The 27,971-nt window shown below is 42.2% G+C and overlaps 1 protein-coding gene across 2 annotated transcripts in view; it reads right to left on the reverse strand.

The window, feature by feature from the left end:
• Window positions 1–4,264: 4,264 nt before the first annotated feature.
• Window positions 4,265–27,971, reverse strand: part of LOC311130122 (tRNA N(3)-cytidine methyltransferase METTL2-like) — a 46,962-nt gene continuing 23,255 nt past the window's right edge. For both annotated transcript variants that reach the window (XM_084162805.1, XM_084162806.1), the window contains exons 2-10: window positions 26,837–26,993; window positions 26,601–26,692; window positions 26,141–26,502; window positions 25,938–25,987; window positions 23,409–23,469; window positions 7,051–7,190; window positions 5,389–5,495; window positions 5,116–5,181; window positions 4,265–4,997 (exon numbers count right to left, since the gene is read on the reverse strand). In XM_084162805.1, the coding sequence (XP_084018931.1) occupies window positions 4,840–4,997; window positions 5,116–5,181; window positions 5,389–5,495; window positions 7,051–7,190; window positions 23,409–23,469; window positions 25,938–25,987; window positions 26,141–26,502; window positions 26,601–26,692; window positions 26,837–26,988 (1,188 nt within the window). In that variant the 5' untranslated portion in view covers window positions 26,989–26,993 and the 3' untranslated portion in view covers window positions 4,265–4,839. The remainder of the gene's footprint in view (window positions 4,998–5,115; window positions 5,182–5,388; window positions 5,496–7,050; window positions 7,191–23,408; window positions 23,470–25,937; window positions 25,988–26,140; window positions 26,503–26,600; window positions 26,693–26,836; window positions 26,994–27,971) is intronic.

Below are 27,971 nucleotides of genomic sequence, written 5' to 3' on the forward strand. Positions count from 1 at the left end.
AAAAGTATGTGTGAAAGAGAACGTATAACTGATATACAATATATGGAAGCCCGTTCCCGCCACCCCCAAAATAATTATGACTAGGAGTTAGTAAATCAGTAATGAGATAGTAAATCTGAATTATGAGATAGTAAGTCAGAATTATGAGATAGTAAGTCAGAATTATGCGATAGTAAGTCATAATTATGACATAGTAAGTCATAATTATGAGATAGCAAGTCATTATTGTGAGATAGTAAGTCGTAATTATGAGATAGCAAGTCATTATTGTGAGATAGCAATAGCAAGTCATAATTATGACATAGTAAGTCATTATTATGAAATAGTAAGTCATTATTATGAGATATGTAAGTCCTAATTATTAGATAGTAGTTTGGATCATTGAATAGTCCTTCAGTTTGACCCATTTTAAAGGGGCAATCTGGGATTCAAACATTAACAAAGCATTTTCTCCACCACTTTATTTGGTAAACAGCTGAGGAATGTGGCAGGAGAAATGTAACCACTGTCAAATACATAGACGCAAGGACTTCACATATGGATGCAAGGACTGACCATCCATGAGAACAAAATTATAGTTTTAACCATGTTCTGAAGCTATACAGTGTTTGTTTACAATTACATTTTCTACAAACAATGGAGTAAAACAAGCTTATATTTTGGGTTCTAAACGTTGCTCATGAGGCATTTCTAAGTTACATTCTACAAGAATCAATGGCTATATAGTAATAATTCAAATGTCAAAAAATGGATGTACCAATCCCAGATTGCCCCTTTAATGGATTGAATTGAATTAATTAATTAATTAAATCTGATGTCAACCAGATGTCATCAAACAGGCACCAACTCACATCAACAAAACTCTCCAATCAACAAAATCACCACAAACTCTATCTTGCTTTGTCTCACACACACACACAACGTGATTCATTTAATTTAGAAATTGATATAGCAGTACATAAACATGCACACACACACGAAAATATGGAATAAAATGTAGCCTATTGAATTCTATCAAAATTTGAGAATATTTTAACACTTGCATAGGCCTATTGATTCAACTCTAGCTAGCTGTATGGTGTCAAAATTGAATGAAAAAATTACCCACTATTTCCATCAGTATCTGTTACAATAATAAATTAGCTTCCAAGCACTTTTCACACTATGATCTACCTAAACGTTTTTTTTGCCCTAGAGTTAGACAATAAGCAAACATAAAATTACAATAATAGCTACTGAATAATATTTATTAAATACCATGAAATATATTTTAACACTTAAAAATAATACAATTACAAATTTAAAAAATACATTAGTAAGCATGTTTCTTTGTTGAAAAAGTCACATGTTTGGTTCTGTTTCAGGTAGGACTGTCAAAAAAACCGAGTAGTCCTATTATGACATCAGGGTTCCAATGTTTCCTAATTTTCACATTATTTCCCAGTGAAACATAACAAAATATTACACTGGAACGCTCTTTTCACCAGACATGCAAATCATTTCATAATTCAAACATTATTTTCAAAGAGCAGATGTGTGTCAGTTACAATGGAATCCAACATACTTTTTCAATCCATCATCCTCAGCCAAGAAGTGGGTGTACAACAGTTGTGGCTGCTGAGGGGAGGACGGCTCATAATAATTGCTAGAATGGCGCAAATGTAATGGCATCAAACACATGGAAACCATGTGTTTGATGTATTTGATACCGCTCCAGCCATTACCACTAGCCCGTTCTCCCCAATGAAGGTGCCACCAACCTCCTGTGATGTACGAAGTGGTAAGACTACAAAGATTTTGGTGGCAAAAATCGACTTTTAATTATTATTTTAGAATGTATTTCCATACAAAGTTGATTAAATACAGCATGATGTATTTGTTGAATGTTACTTCTTCTCTGTAAAAAGTCAGCCAGCATACATTTCCAACTTCTGGCTTGACTTTGTGTGCATCCTAAATGGCACCTATTCCCTATACAGGGCTCTGGTCAAAAGTAATGCATTATATAGGGAATAGGGTGCCATTTGGGACAGACTTCTGTCTGTCTTCCATCCACAGTGTATTCTCCTGAGGAACCAGCCTTGTCCAGCCCAGCGTCTAGTAATCAGCAGAACCAGAAGGCCGAACCAGAATGCCTCTACCCCGTCCCGGACGACCTTGAGGTGAAGCTGGGGAGAGCAGGCACCTCCAGAGTTCCAGACCACCTTCAGGCTGGCTTCCGCTACTGTGTCTGCATCCACCAGGATCTCACTGAGGGACCAGACTACCAGGGCTGCCCCTCCCCAGCTTTGCTGCCCTCAAAGCCCACCTATTGGACAGCTATAGGCACAGCGCGGACTGTAACCGCCTCCACAGTGACATGATCAGACTGTGTCCGTCTCTTCCTCCTCTATTGGTGTAGGTATCTGAGGAGCCATCCTCCCCCAGCCCAGTCCACAATGATCAGCAGGACCAGGAGCCTTTTAGGGCCCATTGTCTCTACCCCGTCCCTGACAGCCTTGAGGCGAAACTGGGATCAAGGCAAGGCAGATGCACTGACCACCTCCAAGCCAACTTTCTCCACTATGTCTCCTGCCAGGTCTGTGTGTTGTGTGCTATCTGGGGGGTGGGTGGTTGAGAATTGAGCAGAACACACATTTCTGTTGTTCACTGTAACATATGGACAATAAAGTTGTATTGTATTGCAGGTCTCCAATGAGGGCACATGCTCCAGGGCTCTGAGGGCTACCAGTGTGCCCTGGGTCAGCTGCCCTTCCCCAGCCTGGCTGCTCTCCTGTCCAGCTGGGAACCCCGGCAGGACTGTAGTCTCCTCTACAGCAAGATAATCAGGCGTTGTCCCTCTCCTCCTCCCATGGTGGTGGAACCAGTCAGGCCCCTCACGTAAGGAGCACCCGGGGTTTAGGCCTGCCCGGTCTTCAGGCCTGCGCACCTGCTCATCCTCTGTCTCAGCCGCAACGAGACCTCCAAGACACCCAAAGTGCCTTCATCCATACCTGCCTTCCAGCTCATCATCCTCAGTGGGGTCTACCAGGAGCCATGAACATCAACCATCTCCTGTCCCACCTTCCTCCTGCTCATCCATACCCTCCAGAAAGAGAAGACAACGTGAGCTATAGAGAGACCCCCAGGAGCCCCAGCCTCCAGCCCAGCTGCAGCACTCCATATCGGGGATTCGAGACCCACCAGCCTGGCCCATTCTGGATGCAACCCATGGAAAGGCTCCAGAGCTACCTCCCCCAGCCCAGCCACAGCAGTCTGACTCGGGGAGACGAGAGCCACCAGGCTGGCCCCAGCCCCAGCAAGAGGCGCAGGGAACCAGAGGAGGCACTAGAGGGATACCCTGGACCAAACTGCACAACACGGAGGGGCGGCAGAAGCAAGACAAAGTCAAAGCGCAAGATACTACAGACAGTGCTTGACTTGGACTAAAATAGGTACCGGTATATTTCGGTGCAGGAGCTCCACAATACTTTTGAGCTAATATTCTAGAAGAACAGGAGCTCAAGCAGAACATACTGTATGAGGTGCCGGTACTCGACTCCGGTGAGCTCCTGACCAAGTCAAGCACTGACTGACTGGCTACAGAGGAAAGCCCTAGTGTGTCTCCAGTGTTATGCCTAGGGCTAGGCCTACTATTTAAAGATTAATTGGTCATCAAGTTACATTTTTGGTTCTGGATTGTTTTGCAGTCCACTATTGACCTGGTATTTATTTGCAACTACTATTGTTACCATCCATGTAGTTATTAACTGGGTTGAAGGTACTGTAAGTATCAGAAAATACCCATACTATTTAATAGTTGTCATGTCCTTTCATGATAAATGTTAGGTAAATACCAATTGAAATAGGACGTTAAAATAAACCAGTTTATAATTTACTTTCAGAATATTATCCATAAACTAATTTACTCTGCATTTGATTAATTGAAATAACATTTCAATTAAATATGGTTTTTGTGCTTTTGATTTTGTTCACTGCATTACCAAATAAATGAGTTGCATTTCCATTTGATATCAATCAGATATTACATATTGCTTAGCATATAGGTACAAAACACAGATACCAGGTGCCAGAAATGGGATACATTGGCACAATTCAAGAATTTGCATCACCACAATTCATTAACATTTAGGTACTACCATAATGTCAAAAGTTTAATGTATATAATCCATATATTTCATCTACTGAGAAAGAACATACAACTTATTGTGAGTTATATTTCTGTTGTGTGCAAATAATTGGAAATCAATCACTCAACTACAACTATAGTAGGTGCAATTTTAATGCATTGTTAGATATCCAACTTTTATGACAGTATCATTCACAGATTTTCATTTTATGGGTTTACACAACATATAAAAATGTTTAATTAAATATTTATATGCATGCATACACTCAACCAGACAAATAAATTAAATTGGTCTTCTTACAAAAAGTGGGTTTTACATACATGGCATTTGAAACCCATAATAAGCACACAACAACCAGAAGGTACTTCCTTTGCACAATAGTTGACCACTCCCTCAGCCCGATAGTTGACCACTCCCTCAGCACGATAGTTGGCCACTCCCTCAGCACGATAGTTGGCCACTCCCTCAGCACGATAGTTGGCCACTCCCTTAGCACGATAGTTGGCCACTCCCTCAGCACGATAGTTGGCCACTCCCTCAGCACGATAGTGGACCATCCCAGTGATACTGTAAATGCATCACACGGACACATCTCACTGCACTGAGACATGCTTATGACCTGCTTCTGACCTCTGATCTGGATAGACGAGTCCGTGGTAAAGCCAACCTGGGGCAACATGTTCGTCCGAGCAGGGACAGTGTTGGTAGACTACGATGGTGGTGCTAGTGGTTGAGGTTTTTTGAACTTGCTTTGCATCCACACTCTGTGCATTACAACTTTCTTCCCTCTGTTCACCTGTAGTCGCCTATCCTCCAGATTCTGAATTTCTTCCAAACCAGCATTGGAAAATAAATGGTGAACTTCATCTGTGGTAAGAGTAACATAATATTACCACCACTAAATTATTTGAGATTAGACTTGAAATTATGTCTACACACAATATTCAGAGATACAATATTTACAGAGACTTTTGAATCAATTTACCTTTTGTGAAGAAATAAACACAAGTTCCATCTCCCCTTGAGTAGAAATTCTCTGACAAGCACCGACCTGTTGAGCAGAGAAAAGATCTCACTGTCATTATTAACAAATAGCCACTTTAGACAGTAAAATGTATTCACTACTAAGTATGAACTGCCTACCTATTTCAAATGATTATGATCTGCTGTTTCCCCCATTTTTATTATATTTATTTCCTCTGTCAAGTGTATACTTTGTGAAAATGCACTTTAAATAAAGTTAAGATTAGAAAGCCACCTTTTTTAAACCGTAGTTGTGATAAATCATATCTGCCATAATCCCGGAAGAGGAATATCCCTCCGGGTTTCAGGAATTGAGACAACCGGGTAACAACTCCTTGGACTCTGTCAAAGAAATCAATCAAACGACCAACCAATCAATTAATCAGTTTCCTTCTCAAAATAATAAGAGATTCTGAGTTTGTTTTCATTTGCAAAGGTATGATACACAAAATTGAGCAGTTGATGCAAAACTTCATAAGGATAGACATTTTCAGAGATGTTCATTTTATCATTCCAGAGCAAGGCTTCCCAGGAAATTAACATATACAGTACTGTACAAGCTGTAAGGTTTTTACAAGGGAGAAAAGGGGTAAGAATTTGACTGTACTCTCCTCCCCAATATGTTAGCTGTTCAGTTGCCAAATGTACTGTAGCATCTCAGCTGTGATTTCAGACAGAAAGTTAGTTAGCTAGAGACACAGCATATTTCAAAACCACACAGTTATACACCCACAGAAAATGCCTGCAGTAGAAGCCTTTTGACTTTGTCTTATGTTGTGACTGATAAATACAGTAACAAGCTGCTTCTAATGACCGAAGCGAATCAGCAATCAATGGCCCATAGTAGAGACAATATGCTCCATGATACTCCTGGCACTACACTCAATACTCACTTAGAGCTCAATAACAACCTGAACCATTAAAGATTTTACACAGCAAGAAAATGGCAGGAGGTACTGAGATGAAACCCCAGGACAGAACCAACTTACCTCCACATCAAATATAAAATGAAAAGTGATGGAATACAGGAAAATCTATTACGGCTTGCTGTGAGAGCTGGCTGGGAGCCAGCTATATCCATAATTCTAATCAGCTGCAATCTTCAGGGGCCTCAGTATGAAGTGAAATGTCACTGTTTGTTACAAAAAGCAAGCATCCAAATACCCAGTGCAAATGGATCTGCAGTTAGACTTAATGCCATTTTGAAGTGAATCATAAATAGGCTGCAAATAGGCACATACAGTACTATATATGAGGGGAAAGGGGGATACCTAGTCAGTTGTACAACTGAATGCATTCAACTGATATGTGTCTTCCGCATTCAACCCAACCCCTCTGAATCAGAGAGGTGCGGGGGGCTGCCTTAAATTGACAGCCACGTCATCAGCGCCAGGGGAGCATTTGTTGTTGGGGATTAACTGCCTTGCTCATGGGCAGAACAACAGATTTTTACCTTGTCGGCTCTGGGATTAAATCCAGTAACCTTTCAGTTACTAGCCCAACACGCCTACCCGCCAGGCTCCCATATTCTTTGCTACTTTTAAAGGGATGGGGTTAGCTACATGAACAGTACACCAGACCTTACATTCTAAACTGATCTGAAGCAGCATGCTATTTCAATGGGTATTTTGTGTATTCACTTGCAACTGCCTTATCATACAAGCACCACACAAAACATTTGCAATTAGCAAATGCATATAATCTGTATAAATAAACCCAGAATGATCTTGATTCAAAACACATACGGTAGTACAAAATAGCATAACCTCAGAGTGTGAGAGAGGGCCTGTTTTTGGAGGGTGGAGAGGGTTGGATTAGTAATGACATTCAGACAAAGCATGGGGAGGTGATAAATGAGAGTTGGCGCTCCTGCCTTTGTCTCCTAACCATCACCTACCGCTTGGGGTGAATGGAGGAGAGCACGAAGACCAGCAGAATAACATCCAGGCTCAGTGGAGGGAACGGAAAGTAGCCCACCTCATCACAGACGTCCTGAACAAAGGCGTGACACACAGACTGGTCATAGTTTGGGTGGTCCTACATGGGGGAAAAGAGGGGACTAAGTGGCCACTGATTCCAAATAGCACAATAATATCAATATGTTAACAATTAAACGCATTTATTGGTTAAATATAGTGGATAGCTTAAAACCTACTGTTGAGCTCTTATAATGGCAATTTGAATTTCTTAAAATTCTTGCTTAATTCACACAAAATAAAAATGGCCCTGAATGTATTACAAGCTCCTCAAAGACATAACAAATCCTACAGTTAGTTACGAAACCAAGATGGCGCTGCAGTGGATAGTAGCAGTCTTACGGGCTCCTGACCAATTCTGCTATTTTGTGGGTTTTTGTAAATGATTGTAAATGATTATTTTTTACATTATTTCTCTGCCATCATTTCCTATGACCGGAAACAGATTCTGGACATCAGAACAGCGATCACTAACCTCGATTTCGAAAGAGAGGCAGGTGAGGCAGCATCCTGACTGGACTACTGTACGTCGGCGAGCAAATAGACTGTCATTGCCCTCTGTTCTATTGGTGAACATGCAGTCACTGGAGAACAAACTGGATGAGCTCCGTTCGAGACTATCCTATTAACAGGACCTGAAAAACGGTAATATTCTGTTTCTCAGAGTCGTGGCTGAACGAGGACATGGATAATATACATCTCGCTGGTTTTTCTATACATCAAGACCGGACGGCAGACTCGGGTAAGATGAAGGGAGGAGGGGTGTGTCTCTTTGTTTACAACAACTGGTGCGCGATCTCTAATGTTAATGAAGTCTCAAGTTTTTGCTCGCCTTAGTTAGAATACCTCATGATAAGCAGCAGACCATACAATTTACCAATTTATGTAATGTTTTTTTTGGTAGCTGTCTATTTACCACCACAAACCGATGCTGGCACTAAGACCACGCTGTATAGGGCCATAAGCAAACAAGAAAATGCACATCCAGAGGTGGCGTTTCTCGTGGCCGGTGATTTTAATGCAGGGAAACTGAAATCCGTTTAACTTAATTTTTTACCAGCATGTCACCTGTGCAACTAGAGGCGACAAAACTCTAAATCACTTTTACTCCACATACGAAAACGCTTACAAGGCCCTCCCTCGCCCTCCCTTTGGCAAATCAGACTACAACTCTATCCTCCTGCTTCCAAGCAAAAACAGGAAGTAGTGACGCACTCAATACGGAAGCGGTCCAATGAAGCAGATGCTAAGTTACAGGACTGTTTTGCTAGCCAGACAGGAATATGTTCCGGGATTAATCCAATAACATTGAGGTGTTTACCACATCAGTCACTGGCTTCATTAATAAGAGCATCAACAACGTCATCCCCCCAGTGACCATACGTACATACCCCAACCAGAAGCCATGGATTACAGGCAATATCCACACTGAGCTAAAGGCTAGAGCTGCAGCTTTCAAGGAGCGGGACACTAATCCGGACGCTTATAAGAAATCCTGCTACGACCTCCGACAAGCCATCAGGCAAAGCGTCAATACAGGACTAAGATCGAATTCTACTACGCCGGCTCTGAGGCTCAACGGATGTGGCAGGGCTTGCAAAATATCACGAATTACAAAGGGAAACCCTGCCGCGAGCTGCCCAGCGACGCGAGCCTACCAGACAAGCTAAATGCCTTTTATGATCGCTTCCAGGTAAGCAACACTGAACCATGCATGAGAGCACCAGCTGTTCCGGACGACTGTGTGATCTCGCTCTCCGTAGCCGATGTGAGTAATACCTTTAAACAGAATAACATTTGCAAGGCCACGGGGCCAGACGGAATACCAGGACGCGTACTCAGAGCATGCGCTGACCAGCTGGCAAATGTCTTCACTGACATTTTCAACCTATGCCTGACCCGGTCTGTAATACCAACTTGTTTCAAGCAGACCACCATAGTGCCCGTACCCAGGAACACCAAGATAACCTGCCTAAATGACTATCCCACTAAGTGGAGACGCAATTCCAACGGCTCAGACACGAGACGTAGGTGGCAGGGTCTATAGACAATCACGGATTACTAAACACCTTCTTCTCCCGCTTTGACGATAACACGGTGCCACCGACGTGGCCCGCTCCCAAGGACTGTGGGCTCTTGTTCTCCGTGGCCGACGTGAGTAAGACATTTAAGCGTATTAACCCTCGCAAGGCTGCCGGCCCAGACGGCATCCCTAGCCGCGTCCTCAGAGCATGTGCAGACCCGCTGGCTGGAGTGTTTACGGACATATTCAATCTCTCCCTATCCCAGTCTGCTGTCCCCACTTGCTTCAAGATGTCCACCATTGTTCCTGTACCCAAGAATGCAAAAGTAACTGAACTAAATGACTATCGCCCCGTAGCACCACTTCTGTCATCATGAAGTGCTTTGAGAGGCTAGTTAAAGATCCTATCCCCTCTACCTTACCTGACACCCTAGACCCACTTCAATTTGCTTACCGCCCCAATAGATCCACAGATCTATCCCATCTGGACAAGAAGAATACCGATGTATGAATGCTGATCATTGACTACAGCTCAGCCTTCAACACCATAGTACCCTCCAAGCTCATCATTAAGCTCGGGGCCCTGGGTCTGAACCCCGCCCTGTGCAACTGGGTCCTGGACTTCCTGACGGGCCGCCTCCAGGTGGTGAAGATAGGAAACAACACCTCCACTTTGCTGATCCTCAACACGTTTTATAAGGAGGATGGGATCCACCCAAATCATTTGGGTTCCTGGATCCTTTCACAGCATTATAAGGCTGCGTTGAGATAATGACTTATCAATGACCCTAGCCCAGCTCAGTTAATCCCTACCATTTTTTATGTATTTATTTTATTTTTATTTATTTAACCTTTGTTTAACCAGGTAAGCCAGTTGAGAACAAGTTCTCATTTACAACTGCGACCTGGCCAAGATAAAGCAAAGCAGTGCGATAAAAACAACAACACAGAGTTACATATGGGGTAAACAAAACATAAAGTCAAAAATACAACAGAAAATATATATACAGTGTGTGCGAATGTAGTAAATTGTGAAGGTAAGGCAATAAATAGGCCATAGCGCAAAATAGTTACAATTTTGTATTAACACTGGAATGATAGATGTGCAAAAGATGATGTGCAAATAGAGATACTGGGGTGCAAATTAGCAAAATAAATAACAATATGGGGATGAGGTAGTTGGGTGGGCTAATTTCAGAATGGCTGTGTACAGGTGCAGTGATCGGAAAGCTACTCTGACAACTGACACTTAAAGTTAGTGAGGGAGATAAGAGTCTCCAGCTTCAGAGATTTTTGCAGTTCGTTCCAGTCATTGGCAGCAGAGAACTGGAAGGAATGGCGGCCAAAGGAGGTGTTGGCTTTGGGGATGACCAGTGAGATATACCTGCTGGAGCGCAGACTACGGGTGGGTGTTGCTATGGTGACCAGTGAGCTAAGATAAGGCGGGGATTTGCCTAGAAGTGATTTATAGATGACCTGGAGCCAGTGGGTTTGGCGACGAATATGTAGTGAGGGCCAGCCAACAAGAGCGTACAGGTCACAATGGTGAGTAGTATATGGGGCTTTGGTGACAAAACGGATGGCACTGTGATAGACTACATCCAATTTGCTGAGTAGAGTGTTGGAGGCTATTTTGTAAATTACATCGCCAAAATCAAGGATCGGTAGGATAGTCAGTTTTAGGAGGGCATGTTTGGCAGCATGAGTGAAGGAGGCTTTGTTGCGAAATAGGAAGCTGATTCTAGATCTAACTTTTGATTGGAGATGCTTAATGTGAGTCTGGAAGGAGAGTTTACAGTCTAACCAGACACCTAGGTATTTGTAGTTGTCCACATACTCTAGGTCAGACCCGCCGAGAGTAGTGATTATAGTCGGGTGCAAGCAGCGTTCGGTTGAAGAGCATGCATTTAGTTTTACTAGTGTTTAAGAGCAGTTGGAGGCTACAGAAGGAGTGTTGTATGGCGTTGAAGCTCGTTTGGAGGTTTGTTAACACAGTGTCCAATGAAGAGCCAGATGTATACAAAATGGTGTCGTCCGCATAGAGGTGGATCCGAGCGTCACCAGCAGCAAGAGCGACATCATTGATATACACAGAGAATAGAGTCGGCCCGAGAATTGAACCCTGTGGCACCACCATAGAGACTGCCAGAGGTCCAGACAACAGGCCCTCCGATTTGACACATTGAACTCTATCTGAGAAGTAGTTGGTGAACCAGGCGAGGCAGTCATTTGAGAAACCAAGGCGATTTAGTCTGCCAATAAGAATGTGGTGGTTGACAGAGTCGAAAGCCTTGGCCAGGTCGATTGCGGTTATAATATCGTTTAGGACCTTGAGCGTGGCTGAGGTGCACCCATGACCAGCTCGGAAACCGGATTGCATAGCGGAGAAGGTACGGTGGGATTCGAAATGGTCGGTGATCTGTTTGTTAACTTGTCTTTCAAATACTTTCGAAAGGCAGGGCAGGATGGATATAGGTCTGTAACAGTTTGGATCTAGAGTGTCACCCCCTTTGAAGAGGGGGATGACCGCGGCAGCTTTCCAATCTCTGGGGATCTCAGACGTTACGAAAGAGAGCTTGAACAGGCTAGTAATAGGGGTTGCGACAATTTTGGTGGCTAATTTTAGAAAGAAAGGGTCCAGATTGTCTAGCCCAGCTGATTTATAGGGGTCCAGATTTTTCAGCTCTTTCAGAACATCAGCTGTCTGAATTTGTGTGAAGGAGAAGCGGGGGGTGGGCGGGGGGGCATGGGCAAGTTGCAGCGGAGGGTGCAGAGCTGGTGGCCGGGGTAGTGGTAGCCAGGTGGAAAGCATGGCCAGCCGTAGCAAAATGCTTGTTGAAATTCTCGATTATTACAGATTTATCGGTGGTGACAGTGTTTCCTAGCCTCAGTGCAGTGGGCAGTTGGGAGGAGGTGCTCTTATTCTCCATGGACTTTACAGTGTCCCAAAACTTTTTGGAGTTAGTGCTACAGGATGCAAATTTCTGTTTGAAAAAGCTAGCCTTTGCTTTCCTAACTGCTTGTGTATATTGGTTCCTGACTTCCCTGAAAAGTTGCATATCGCGGGGGCTGTTCGATGCTAATGCACTACGCCACAGGATGTTTTTGTGCTGGTCAAGGGCAGTCAAGTCTGAGGAGAACCAGGGGCTATATCTGTTCTTAGTTCTGAATTTTTTGAACAGCTATTGTATGCAGCAATCATGTGCCCATGAACCAGATTTATGCTGTTAGCACTGAGGCGGTGTGCCCTAGTAGGAAGTCCACTGTGTGCAGCTCACCCTGCACTAACATAAATAACATGATAATATCTACTTCTGCTAAGCTTCCCAGTAAAACAATGAAAACAAGCAAGCATCCCAGAAAAGTGCTTAAAATAGCCCACGTTAACATACAGTGGGGAAAAAAAGTATTTAGTCAGCCACCAATTGTGCAAGTTCTCCCACTTAAAAAGATGAGAGAGGCCTGTAATTTTCATCATAGGTACACGTCAACTATGACAGACAAAATGAGAAAATAAAATCCATAAAATCACATTGTAGGATTTTTTATGAATTTATTTGCAAATTATGGTGGAAAATAAGTATTTGGTCAATAACAAAAGTTTCTCAATACTTTGTTATATACCCTTTGTTGGCAATGACACAGGTCAAACGTTTTCTGTAAGTTTTCACAAGGTTTTCGCACACTGTTGCTGGTATTTTGGCCCATTCCTCCATGCAGATCTCCTCTAGAGCAGTGATGTTTTGGGGCTGCTGCTGGGCAACACAGACTTTCAACTCCCTCCAAAGATTTTCTATGGGGTTGAGATCTGGAGACTGGCTAGGCCACTCCAGGACCTTGAAATGCTTCTTACGAAGCCACTCCTTCGTTGCCCGGGCGGTGTGTTTGGGATCATTGTCATGCTGAAAGACCCAGCCACGTTTCATCTTCAATGCCCTTGCTGATGGAAGGAGGTTTTCACTCAAAATCTCACGATACATGGCCCCATTCATTCTTTCCTTTACACGGATCAGTCGTCCTGGTCCCTTTGCAGAAAAACAGCCCCAAAGCATGATGTTTCCACCCCCATGCTTCACAGTAGGTATGGTGTTCTTTGGATGCAACTCAGCATTCTTTGTCCTCCAAACACGACGAGTTGAGTTTTTACCAAAAGGTTCTATTTTGGTTTCATCTGACCATATGACATTCTCCCAATCCTCTTCTGGATCATCCAAATGCACTCTAGCAAACTTCAGACGGGCCTGGACATGTACTGGCTTAAGCAGGGGGACACGTCTGGCACTGCAGGATTTGAGTCCCTGGCGGCGTAGTGTGTTACTGATGGTAGGCTTTGTTACTTTGGTCCCAGCTCTCTGCAGGTCATTCACTAGGTCCCCCCGTGTGGTTCTGGGATTTTTTCTCACCGTTCTTGTGATCATTTTGACCCCACGGGGTGAGATCTTGCGTGGAGCCCCAGATCGAGGGAGATTATCAGTGGTCTTGTATGTCTTCCATTTCCTAATAATTGCACCCACAGTTGATTTCTTCAAACCAAGCTGCTTACCTATTGCAGATTCAGTCTTCCCATTGCAGTGCAGGTCTTCAATTTTGTTTCTGGTGTCCTTTGACAGCTCTTTGGTCTTGGCCATAGTGGAGTTTGGAGTGTGACTGTTTGAGGTTGTGGACAGGTGTCTTTTATACTGATAACAAGTTCAAACAGGTGCCATTAATACAGGTAACGAGTGGAGGACAGATGAGCCTCTTAAAGAAGAAGTTACAGGTCTGTGAGAGCCAGAAATCTTGCTTGTTTGTAGGTGACCAAATACTTATTTTCCACCATAATTTGCAAATAAATTCATAAAAAATCCTACAATGTGATATTCGGGATTTTTTTTTACAGGCCTCTCTCATCTTTTTAAGTGGGAGAACTTGCACAATTGGTGGCTGACTAAATACTTTTTTTCCCCACTGTATGTATCTGAAGAAACAAGGTTCATTAAATTAATAACTTGCTAGTAACAGATGACATTCATATTCTGAATATCTCTAAAACTCACTTAGACAATACATTTGATGATACAGTGGTAGCAATACAAGGTTATAACGTTTACAGAAAAGACAGATATGCCAGTGGTGGAGGTGTTGCTCTTTATATTCAGAACCATATTCCTCTAAAGATTAGAGAGGATCTCATGTTAAATACTGTTGAAGTAATATGGCTACTGGTTAATCTGCCTCACCTAAAGCCCATTCTTGGGGGAAGCTGCTATAAACCACCAAGTGCTTACAGTCAGTATCTGGATAACATGTATGAAATGCTTGATAATGTACACTACAGGTCAAAAGTTTTAGAACACCTACTCATTCAAGGATTTTCTTTATTTTTACTATTTTCTACATTGTAGAATAATAGTGAAGACATCAAAACTATGAAATAACACATATGGAATCCTATAGTAACCAAAAAAGTGTTAAACAATATATTTCAATATATTTGAGATTCTTCAAATAGCCACCCTTTGCCTTGATGACAGCTTTCCACACTCTTGGCATTCTCTCAACCAGCTTCATGAGGTAGTCACCTGGAATGCATTTCAATTAACAGGTGTGCCTTAAAAGTTAATTTGTGGAATTTCTTTCCTTCTTAATGCGTTTGAGCAAATCAGTTATGTTGTGACAAGGTAGGGGGGTATACAGAAGACAGCCCTATTTGGTAAAAGACCAAGTCCATATTATGGCAAGAAGAGCTCAAATAAACAAAGAGAAATAACAGTCCTTCAAGACAAAGGTCAGTCAATACGGAACATTTCAAGAACTTTGAAAGTTTCTTCAAGTGCAGTCACAAAAACCATCCATCATGAGGACCGCCACAGGAATGGAAGACCCAAAGTTACCTCTGCTGCAGAGGATAAATTCATTAGAGTTACCAGCCTCAGAAATTGCAGCCCAAATAAAAGTAACAGACACATCAATATCAACTGTTCAGAGGGGACTGTGTGAATCAGGCCTTCATGGTCGAATTGCTGCAAAGAAACCACTACTAAAGGACACCAATAAGAAGAAGAGACTAGCTTGGGCCAAGAAACACGAGCAATGGACATTAGACCAGTAGAAATGTGTCCTTTGGTCTAGAGTCCAAATTGGAGATTTTTGGTTCCAACCGCCGTGTCTTTGTGAGACGCGGTGTGGGTGAACGGATGATCTCCGCATGTGTATTTCCCACCGTAAAGCATGGAGGAGGAGGTGTTTTGGTGTGGGGGTGCTTTGCTGGTGACACGGTCTGTGATTTATTTAGAATTCAAGGCACACTTAACCAGCATGGCTACCACAGCATTCTGCAGCGATACACCATCCCATCTGGTTTGGGCTTAGTGGGACTATCATTTGTTTTTCAACAGGACAATGACCCAACACACCTCCAGGCTGTGTAAGTGCTATCTTACCAAGAAGGAGAGTGATGGAGTGCTGCATCTGATGACCTGGCCTCCACAATCGCCCTACTTCAACCTAATTGAGATGGTTTGGGAGGAGTCAGACCGCAGAGTGAAGGAAAAGCAACCAACAAGTTCTCAGCATATGTGGGAACTCCTTCAAGACTGTAGGAAAAGCATTCCAGGTGAAGCTGGTTGGGGGAATGCCAAGAGTGTGCAAAGCTGTCATCAAGGCAAAGGGTGGCTATTTGAAGAACCTTAAATATAAAATATATTTTGATTTGTTTAACACTTTTTAGGTTCCTTATGTGTTATTTCATAGTTTTGATGTCTTCACTATTATTCTACAATGTAGAAAATAGTAAAAATAAAGAAAAACCCTTGAATTATTAGGTGTTCTAAAACTTTTGACCGGTAGTGTGTGTGATATCAACAGAGAGGTATATTTTCTGGTGGATTTAAATATTGACTGGCTTTCATCAAGCTGCCCACTCAAGAAAAAGCTTCAAACTGTAACCAGTGCCTGCAACCTGGTTCAGGTTATCAGTAAACCTACCAGGGTAGTTACAAACAGCACAGGAATGAAATCATCAACATGTATTGATCACATCTTTACTAATGCTGCAGAAATGTGCTTAAAAGCAGTATCCAGATCCATCGGATGTAGTGATCACAATATAGTAGCCATATCTAGCAAAACCAAAGTTCCAAAGGCTGGGTCTAATATAGTGTATAATAGGTCATACAGTAAGTTTTGTAGTGATTCCTATGTTGTTGATGTAAAGAATATTTGTTGGTCCGTGGTGTGTAATGAGGTGCAAACAGATGTTGCACTTGACACATTTATGAAATTGCTTATCCCAGTTACTAATAAGCATGCACCCATTAAGAAAATGACTCAAAAAATGGTTAAATCCCCGTGGATTGATGAGGAATTGAAAAATTGTATTGTTGAGAGGGATGAGGCAAAAGGAATGGCAAATACAGTGGGGAGAACAAGTATTTGATACACTGCCGATTTTGCAGGTTTTCCTACTTACAAAGCATGTAGAGGTCTGTAATTGTTATCATAGGTACACTTCAACTGTGAGAGACGGAATCTAAAACAAAAATCCAGAAAATCACATTGTATGATTTTTAAGTAATTAATTTGCATTTTATTGCATGACATAAGTATTTGATACATCAGAAAAGCAGAACTTAATATTTGGTACAGAAACCTTTGTTTGCAATTACAGAGATCATACGTTTCCTGTAGGTCTTGACCAGGTTTGCACACACTGCAGCAGGGATTTTGGCCCACTCCTCCATACAGACCTTCTCCAGATCCTTCAGGTTTCGGGGCTGTCGCTGGGCAATACGGACTTTCAGCTCCCTCCAAAGATTTTCTATTGGGTTCAGGTCTGGAGACTGGCTAGGCCACTCCAGGACCTTGAGATGCTTCTTACGGAGCCACTCCTTAGTTGCCCTGGCTGTGTGTTTCGGGTTGTTGTCATGCTGGAAGGCCCAGCCACGACCCATCTTCAATGCTCTTACTGAGGGAAGGAGGTTGTTGGCCAAGATCTCGCGATACATGGCCCCATCCATCCTCCCCTCAATATGGTGCAGTCGTCCTGTCCCCTTTGCAGAAAAGCATCCCCAAAGAATGATGTTTCCACCTCCATGCTTCACGGTTGGGATGGTGTTCTTGGGGTTGTACTCATCCTTCTTTGTCTAATCAGACCACATGACCTTCTCCCATTCCTCCTCTGGATCATCCAGATGGTCATTGGCAAACTTCAAACGGGCCTGGACATGCGCTGGCTTGAGCAGGGGGACCTTGTGTTACTAATGGTTTTCTTTGAGACTGTGGTCCCAGCTCTCTTCAGGTCATTGACCAGGTCCTGCCATGTAGTTCTGGGCTGATCCCTCACCTTCCTCATGATCATTGATGCCCCACGAGGTGAGATCTTGCATGGAGCCCCAGACCGAGGGTGATTGACCGTCATCTTGAACTTCTTCCATTTTCTAATAATTGCGCCAACAGTTGTTGCCTTCTCACCAAGCTGCTTGCCTATTGTCCTGTAGCCCATCCCAGCCTTGTGCAGGTCTACAATTTTATCCCTGATGTCCTTACACAGCTCTCTGGTCTTGGCCATTGTGGAGAGGTTGGAGTCTGTTTGATTGAGTGTGTGGACAGGTGTCTTTTATACAGGTAACAAGTTCAAACAGGTGCAGTTAATACAGGTAATGAGTGGAGAACAGGAGGGCTTCTTAAAGAAAAACTAACAGGTCTGTGAGAGCCAGAATTCTTACTGGTTGGTAGGTGATCAAATACTTATGTCATGCAATAAAATGCGAATTAATTACTTAAAAATCATACAATGTGATTTTCTGGATTTTTTTTTTCCTACTTACATGCTTTGTAAGTAGGAAAACCTGCAAAATCGGCAGTGTATCAAATACTTGTTCTCCCCACTGTAAGTCTGGCTGCACAACCGATTGGCAAACGTACTGCAAATTGAGAAATCATGTGACTAAACTGAATAAAAAGAAGAAGAAACTACACTATGAAACAAAGATAAATGACAAAGAATGATAGTAAAAAGCTTTGGAGCACCTTCAATGAATCAGATGGCTCATTCATCACAAAACCAACTGATATTGCCAACTACTATAATGATTTTTTCATTTGCAAGATTTGCAAACGTATGCATAATAATATGCCATTTAGCAGACGCTTTTATCCAAAGCGACTTACAGTCATGCGTGCATACATTTTTACGTATGGGTGGTCCCGGGGATCGAACCCACTACCTTGGCGTTACAAGCGCCGTGCTCTACCAGCTGAGCTACAGAGGACCACATGCCAGCAACAAACGCTGACACTACACATCCAAGTATCTGACCAAATTATGAAAGACAAGAATTGTAATTTTGAAATCCGTAGAGTGAGTGTGGAAGAGGTGAAAAACGTATTGTTGTCTATCAACAATGACAAGCCACCGGGGTCTGACAACTTGGATGGAAAATTACTGAGGATAATAGCAGACGATATTGCCACTCCTATTTGCCATATCTTCAATTTAAGCCTACAAGAAAGTGTGTGCCCTCAGGCCTGGAGGGAAGCAAAAGTCATTCCGCTACCTAAGAATAGTAAAGCCCCCTTTACTGGCTCAAATAGCCAACCAATCAGCCTGTTACCAACCCTTCATAAACTTGGTGTTTGACCAGATACAATACTATTTTACAGTAAACAAATTGACAACAGACTTTCAGCACACTTATAGGGAAGGACATTCAACAAGCACAGCACTTACACAAATGACTGATGATTGGCTGAGAGAAATTGATTATAAAATGATTGTGGGTGCTGTTTTGTTAGACTTCAGTGCGGCTTTTGACATTATCGATCATAGTCTGCTGCTGGAAAAATGTATATGTTATGGCTTTACACCCTGTGCTATATTGTGGATAAAGAGATACCTGTCTAACAGAACACAGAGGGTGTTCTTTAATGGAAGCATCTCCAACATAATCCAGGTAGAATCAGGAATTACCCAGGGCAGCTGTCTAGGCCCCTTACTTTTTTCAATCTTTACTAACAACATGCCACTGGCTTTGAGTAAAGCCAGTGTGTCTATGTATGCGGATGACTCAATACTATACACGTCAGCTACTAGAGCGAGTGAAATGACTGCAACACTTAACAAAGAGCTGCAGTTAGTTTCAGAATGGGTGGCAATGAATAAGTTAGTCCAATATATTTCAAAAACTAAAAGCATTGTATTTTGGGACAAATCATTCACTAAACCCTAAACCTCAACTAAATCTTGTAATAAATAATGTGGAAATTGAGCAAGTTGAGGTGATTCAACTGCTTGGAGTAACCCTGGATTGTAAACTGTCATGGTCAAAACATATTGATACAACAGTAGCTAAGATGGGGAGAAGTCTGTCCATAATAAAGCGCTGCTCTACCTTCTTCACAGTACTATCAACAACGCAAGTCCTACAGGCTCTAGTTTTGTCGCACCTGGACTCCTGTTCAGTCGTGTGGTCAGGTGCCACAAAGAGGGACTTAGGAAAATTGCAATTGGCTCAGAACAGGGCAGCACGGCTGGCCCTTGGATGTACACAGAGAGCAAACATTAATAATATGCATGTCAATCTCTCCTGGCTCAAAGTGGAGGAGAGATTGACTTCATCACTACTTGTATTTGTGAGAGGTATTGACATGTTGAAAGCACCGAGCTGTCTGTTTAAACAACTAGCACACACCCATGCATACCCCACAAGACATGGCACCAGAGGTCTCTTCACAGTCCCAAAGTCCAGAACAGACTATGGGAGGCGCACAGTACTACAGAGAGCCATGACTACATGGAACTCTATTCCACATTAGGTAACTAATGCAAGCAGTAGATTCAGATTTAAAAAACAGATACAAATACACTTTATGGAAGAGCGGGGACTGTGAAGCAACACAAACATAGGCGCAGACACATGCATACACACACAGCAGCTAATGGGGATCCATAATAAATACAAATACAGGGGCCCCACAAGGGTGCGTGCTCAGCCCCCTCCTGTACTCCCTGTTCACCCATGACTGCGTGGCCACACACGCCTCCAACTCAATCATCAAGTTTGCAGAAGACACAAGTAGTAGGCCTGATTACCAACAATGACTTGATAGCCTACAGGGAGGAGGTGAGGGCCCTGGCGGAGTGGTGCCAGGAAAATAACCGTCAACAAAACAAAGGAGCTGATCGTAGACTTCAGGAAACAGCAGAGGGAGCACGCCCCTATCCACATCGACGGGACCGCAGTGGAGAAGGTGGAAAGCTTCATGTTCCTCGGCGTACACATCACTGACAATCTGAAATGGTGAAGAAGGCGCAACAGTGCCTCTTCAACCTCAGGAGGCTGAATAAATTCGACTTGGCCCCTAAGACCCTTACAAACTTTTACAGATGCACAATTGAGAGCATCCTGTCGGGCTGTATCACCGCTTGGTACGGCAACTGCACCGCCCGCAACCACAGGGCTCTCCAGAGGGTGGTGCGGTCTGCCCAACGCGTCACCGGGGGCACACTGCCTGCCCTCCAGGACACCTCCAGGACACCTACAGCACCCGATGTCACTGGAAGGCCAAAAAGATCATCAAGGACATCAACCACCCGAGACACGGCCTGTTCACCCCGCTATCATCCAGAAGGCGAGGTCAGTACAGGTGCATCAAAGCTGGGACCGTGAGACTGAAAAACTGCTTCTATCTCAAGGCCATCAGACTGTTAAATAGCCATCACTAGCAGGCTACCACCCGGTTACTCAACCTTGCACCTTAGAGGCTGCTGCCCTATATACATAGACATGGAATCACTGGCCACTTTAATAATGGAACGCTAGTCACTTTAATAATGTTTAGATACTGCTTTCCTAATATATACACTACCATTCAAAAGTTTGGGGTCACTTAGAAATGTCCTTGTTTTCGAAAGAAAAGCAATTTTGTTGTCCATTAAAATAACATCAAATTGATCAGAAATACAGTGTAGACATTGTTAATGTTGTAAATGGCTATTGTAGCTGGAAACGGCTGGTTTTTAATGGGATATCTACATAGGCGTACAGAGGCCCATTATCAGCAACCATCAGTCCTGAGTTCCAATGGCACGTTGTGTTTGCTAATCCAAGTTTATCATTTTAAAAGGCTAATTGATCATTAGAAAACCCTTTTGCAATTATGTTAGCACAGCTGAAAACTGTTGTGTTGATTAAAGAAGCAATAAGAAAAAGCCATATCTCAGACTGGCCAATAAAAATAAAAGATTAAGATGGGCAGTCTGAGATATGGCTTTTTCTTTGCAACTCTGCCTAGAAGGTCAGCATCCCGGAGTCGCCTTTTCACTGTTGACGTTGAGACTGGTGTTTTGCGGGTACTATTTAATGAAGCTGCCAGTTGAGGACCTGTGAGGCGCCTGTTTCTAAAACTAGACACTAATGTATGTGTCCTCTTGCTCAGTTGTGCACCGGGGCCTCCCACTCCTCCTTCTAATCTGGTTAGAGGCAGTTTGCCCTGTTCTGTGAAGGGAGTAGTACACAGCGTTGTACGAGATCTTCAGTTTCTTGGCAATTTCTCACATGGAATAGTCTTCATTTCTCAGAACAAGAATAGACTGACGAGTTTCAGAAGAAAGTTTTTTGTTTCTGGCCATTTTGAGCCTGTAATCGAACCCACAATTGCTGATGCTCCAGATACTCAACTAGTCTCAAGAAGGCCAGTTTTATTGCTTCTTTAAATCAGCACAACAGTTTTCAGCTGTGCTAACATAATTGCAAAAGGGTTTTCTAATGATCAATTAGCCTTTTAAAATGATAAACTTGGATTAGCAAACACAACGTGCCATTGGAACACAGGACTGATGGTTGCTGATAATGGGCCTCTGTATGCCTATGTAGATATTTTTTTTTTTTTTTTATCAGCCGTTTCCAGCTACAATAGCCATTTACAACATTAACAATGTCCACACTGTATTTCTGATCAATTTGATGTTATTTTAATGGACAAAAAAAGTGACATTTCTAAGTGACCCCAAAATTTGGAACGGTAGTGTATATATTTCTTAATTCCATTATTTTACTTTTAGATTTGTGTGTATTGTTAGATACTACTGCACTGTTGGAGCTAGGAACACAAGCATTTCACTACACCCGCAATAACATCTGCTAAATATGTGTATGTGACCAATAAAATTTGATTTTATTTGATTTATATAGCCAGGTTATATTTACACATTATTGTTATTTGTTATTCACTGTTTATGTATTCCTTGTGTCGTTATTTATATTTCTACTTTACATTTTTGTTATCTTCAACTCTGCATTGTTGGAAAAGGACCGTAAGCAAGTTGAAAAAGCATGTGACAATTTTTGTTCAATTTGATTTGACAAACATACATCGATTATGCATTATGCAAAAAGATAACAAGGCATGTTGAATGTAAGCAATTTTGAATGAAAAACTATTTTTCACTTATTTTCTTACAGTTGCTGAAAGAACATTACCATTATCAGGTTAAAAGGGGATGAATAATACTCTTGGAAACTGAACCACTCCCCCCTAAAAAACATAAGCCGTTGTGGCAAGACCTTACACTAAAAGGTGCATATAACTGAAGGCACCCGTAAACACACCAGAACTTTACAGTATAGTTTGACAGAATTACATAATTTAGCTATTATGAGGTAGTTACTTCAAGCGGGCAATAGTCTTAGCAATGTGAAAAAAACGAGGTGTTTTCCTAGAGTTTCATGAGTAGATACGTAGCATTAATTGAGCAACATCATATTAAGCTCTTAAATAGGCTTGGAAAGGATTGCACCCATAAATCGCAAAGCAACTGAAAACAGAGAAGGATAAATGTAACAACCTCTAATGAGGGTACACAGTCTGTTCCTAGTAGATTGCTCTAGTCTCAGATTAAAGAGAATTGCTCTGCATCTCAAGGACCCTATACAATAATGTCAAGACTGCTGACATTATTGTAATAATGTCAGGACTGCTGGTCATGGCCATTTGATAAAAGACTGTCAATTCCAAGAGCATCAAATGTCCACCAGGCCTCGAATCAAGCAAGGTGAGATGGCAGACATTTTGAGTAGAAAAGAAAGATAATGTGAAAAACAAGACAAACAAGTAGCTTGACCGTGATGTAATAACCTGTTTGTAATGACGTTATTTCACCCAGATTTCAACCCGTTTGTAATGATGCAATTTCAACCAGATTTCAATCTGTTTCCAATGTTTTTTGTAAGAATCTCACTTGTTTGGAAAATTGTATCTAGATCTTTGAGAGCTTACCTTGACCAGCTGGACAGCACGAGGAGAAAAGTCACAGCAGTATAAGAATGCCCCTGTCCCTCTATAAGACAGCAACACAGATAGAGAACTTGTCAGCTTCATTTTATATCATTTTCACAACAAACACACCAAGAGAAAACAAAAAGGTATAGTGCCTTCAGAGAGTATTCATACCCCTTGACTTACAGTGCCTTCTGAAACTTTTTCCTCATTTTGTTACTTTACAGCCTTTCTAAAATGGATTAAATAAAAGCATTTCCTCAACAAACTACACACAATACGCCATAATGACAAAGCAAAAACTGGTTTTTATCATTTTTAGCAAATTTATAAAAAATTGAATCCGAGACATGATTGTGTCGAGGCACTGATCTGGGGAAGGGTACCAAAAAATTTATGCAGCATTGAAAGTCCCCCAAAACACAGTGGCCTCCATTATTCTTAAATGGAAGAAGTTAAGAACCACCAAGACTCTTCCTAGAGCTGGCCGCCCAGCCAAACTGAGCAATCGGGGGAGAAGGGCCTTGGTCAGGGAGGTGACCAAGAACCCGATGGTCACTCTGACAGAGCTCCTCTGTGGAGATGGGAGAACCTTCCAGAAGGACAACCATCTCTGCAGCACTCCACCAATCAGGCCTTTATCGTAGAGTGGCCAGACGGAAGCCACTCCTCAGTAAAAGGCACATGACATCCCACTTGGAGTTTGCCAAAAGGCACCTAAAGACTCTCAGACCATGAGAAACAAGATTCTCTGGTCTGATGAAACCAAGATTGAAATATTTGGCCTGAATGCCAAGCATCACGTCTGGAGGTAACCTGGCACCATCCTTATGGTGAAGCATGGGTGGCAGCATCATGCTGTGGGGATGTTTTTCAGCGGCAGGGACTGGGAGACTAGTCAGGATCGAGGCAAAGATGAGCGGTGCAAAGTACAGAGAGATCTTTGATGAAAACCTGCTCCAGAGCGCTCAGGACCTCCGACTGGGGCAAAGGTTTACCTTCCAACAGGACAACGACCCTAAGCACGCAGCGCTGTAATCGCTGCCAAAGGTGCTTCAACAAAGTACTGAGTAAAGGGTCTGAATACTTATGTAAATGTGATATTTCCGTTTTTTATTTGTAGTATATTTGCAAACATTTCTGCAAACCTTTTTTTGCTTTGTCATTATGGGGTATTGTGTGTAGATTGATGAGGGGAAAAAAACGTTTAAATCAATTTTAGAATAAGGCTGTAACGTAACAAAATTTGGAAAATGTCAAGGGGTCTGAATACTTTCCGAATTCACTGTATTCCACATTTCGTTGTGTTTCTGCCTGAAATCAAAATTGATTAAATATATTTCTCACCCATCTACACACAATACCCCATAATGACAGTGAAAAATAGCTTTTAGAAATGTTAGCACATTTATTGAAAATGAAATACAGAAATATCTCATTTACATAAGTATTCACACCCCTTAGTGTTAGAATCACCTTTGGCAGCGATTACAGCTGTGAGTCTCTATGAGCTTTGCACACCTGGATTGTACAATATTTTCACATTATTCTTGTTAAAATTCTTCAAGCTCTGTCAAGTTGGTTGTTGATCAGTGCTAAACAGCCTGATCTTTGTAGTTGAATCTGTGTTTGAAATTCACTGCTCGACTGAGGGACCTTACAGATAATTGTATGTGTGGGGAACAGGGATGAGGTAGTCACTCAAAAATCATGTTAATCACTATTATTGCACAGAGTGAGTCCATGCAACTTATTATGCGACTTAAGCACATGTTTACTCCTGAACTTATTTAGGCTTTCCATAACAAAGGGGTTGAATACTTATTGACTCAAGACATTTCAGCTTTTAATTTTTAATTAATTTGTAAAAATGTCTAAAAATATAATTCCACCTTGACATTATGGTGTACTGTGTGTAGGCCAGTGACACAAAATCTCAATTTAATCCATTTTCAATTCAGGCTGTAACACAACAAAATGTGGAAAAAGTCAAGGGGTGTAGAGTAGGGATATAAGATTTAAGTGTATAATGACAGGTAGATTGGCATTCATTGACTTAACTGTATAAGATCTACAGTAGCAATCAGTAAATATTTACTGAACAAAAAAGCTCTTAATCACACACCCAGCAGGGAGACTGAGGGACTAATACATTGGCTATAAGATAACATACTTTCCATTTCATTGAAGAGTCATTCATAGGATTATACATGCAGATCAAGGTTAAACACTTCCTCCTCCTTACTTTCCTCTCCTAGCCTTGCCATGTCCTCTGGACAAAATGTTCTATGCAAGATGACATCATTCTTTGGCAGAGGTTGTCTGCATAACAAAGTAAATATCAAAACATTTGCCTTCAAGAGAGACAATGTTATTCTAGAATTAGGTTTATTTCTATTTTTATCAACCATTGAACACCACAGGCTCAGTTTGTGATGTCATGCATCAATCAGTTTTTCTGATCCGAGTGTATAACAATATAAAAGATAATTAGACTGGATAAAACATATGTAATGATGTTGTACTTACTTAATAGAACTGACAATAGGATACACACTGTTACCAGCCCCACATCCAACCTATGACAAAAATAACATTCTGTCAAAATAGACATTTGACTCAACTACTGAGCCAGTGAAATCAACACCAAAGTTCTAACTACACACAAGCATTCTAACTACATAATATGTGAACAGTGTGGGGGGTAAGGAATAAAAGCAAAATGAAAATACCTCTAAGATCCTGAAAGTTGCATGTTCGCCTGGGAAAGAGCTGGTCTGCCTTGCAGCCTCTGCAGTGTCTCTCCCATCTTGATTACAGGACTGCTGGCAATCACTAGTCAGTGGATCTATGTGCTGGTGACTGGGTGCATGCTGCCGCTGCTTCCCCATCTCTGTGTCCCTGCCAGACACACCAGGCTCTGGGCATGTGGCCCGCAGCCCACACTGTCTCTCCTCAGTAGCACTGCTCTCTGGCCCCAAAGGAAGAAGCTCTGGGAACTCCAAGAACAGCCACTTGCGATCTTTAAAGAACTTGTCCTGGTGCATCTCATAAAAGCTGTCCCAGTATTTACAGGCGTCTACGTCATATTTGCCTGAGTGGGGGATGAAGAACAAAAACAACAGAAATATTAGTTTTCATATAATCAAAATTAAGAACATAATTTGCTAGGAACGTTTAGAAAAGGGCTACCTTGCTCTTCTAATGGAATGCGTAAGCTAGAATTATCGTCTGCCTTTTGTCTGGCTTTTTCTTTCTCTTCCTCAGACCATTTCACATGGTCCCTAAAACACAATCATTTCAACATGAATGTACTGTATGCTTGACCCAAAATACACTGCTGTGCCCTTTGACACAGTATATTATCAACTTCAGACTTCACATTGAAAGTTGCATTAAATAAAAATAATAGATGTGCAAACACATACCACATGTTATGCTGGAAGATGTCCTCAGAGTTGGTCAGAATCCTTGCTCCCAAAGGAGCAGGGGGTCGTCCCCCTCTGCTGTTTAGTCTGCAGGGAACCCTGCCCCAAACCATAGCCACTGAGGCTAGGGAGAGGTGTCGTAATCCTCTCATTTAGACTGTGGATTGGGAAAACCAGGCAAGAAACCGTCAATCAATTTTTATTATGGGATACCTAGCCCATTCAAATAGACTGTAAATGTTATTAAACATTATACCATCTATTCACAAAGCTGTCTGTAGCCTGAGGGGATTTTGCCGACGCTCCCAAAATGCTCAGTCTAAACACAAATACGCCTCGCACGCGAAACAGTTTTGAAAACACTTGGAATGTAACTTTAGTATAAGCGAGAAATCATTTTTATACATTATTGTATGCAGTTTAGGGTGCATCTTTGCTAGACTGCGCACAGTAATTGTATCTTTTGTATTTGAAAGATTCTTTCTCGCTTACAGTGCGCCTTCGGAAAGTATTCAGACCCCTTTACTTTTTCCACATTTTGTTATGTTACAGCCTTATTCAAAAATGTATTACATTGCTTTTTTTCCTCATCAATCTACACACAATACCCCATAATGACAAAGCAAAAACAGGTTTTTAGAAATGTTTGCTAATTTATATATATTTTTTAACTGAAATATCACATTTACATAAGCATTCAAACCCTTTACTCAGTACTTTGTTGAAGTACCTTTGGCAGTGACTACAGCCTCGAGTCTTCTTGGGTATGACACTACAAGCCTGGCACACCTGTATTTGGGGAGTTTCTCCCATTCTCCTCTGCATATCCTCTCAAACTCTGTCAGGTTGGATGGGGAGCGTTGCTGCACAGCTATTTTTAGGTTTCTCCAGAGATGTTAGATCGGGTTCAAGTCCGGGCTCTGGCTGGGCAACTCAAGGACATTCAGAGACTTTTCCCGAAGCCACTCCTGCGTTGTCTTGACTGTGTGCTTAGGGTCGTTGTCCTGTTGGAAGGTGAACCGTCGCCCCAGTCTGAGGTCCTGAGTGCTCTGGAGCAGGATTTCATCAAGGATCTCGCTTTACTTTGCCCCGATCCTGACTTGTCTCCCAGTCCCTGCTGCTGAAAAACATCCCC

The sequence above is a fragment of the Coregonus lavaretus genome (genome assembly GCF_964263955.1).
Source record: "Coregonus lavaretus genome assembly, chromosome: 5".
Classification (NCBI taxonomy): Eukaryota; Metazoa; Chordata; class Actinopteri; order Salmoniformes; family Salmonidae; genus Coregonus; species Coregonus lavaretus.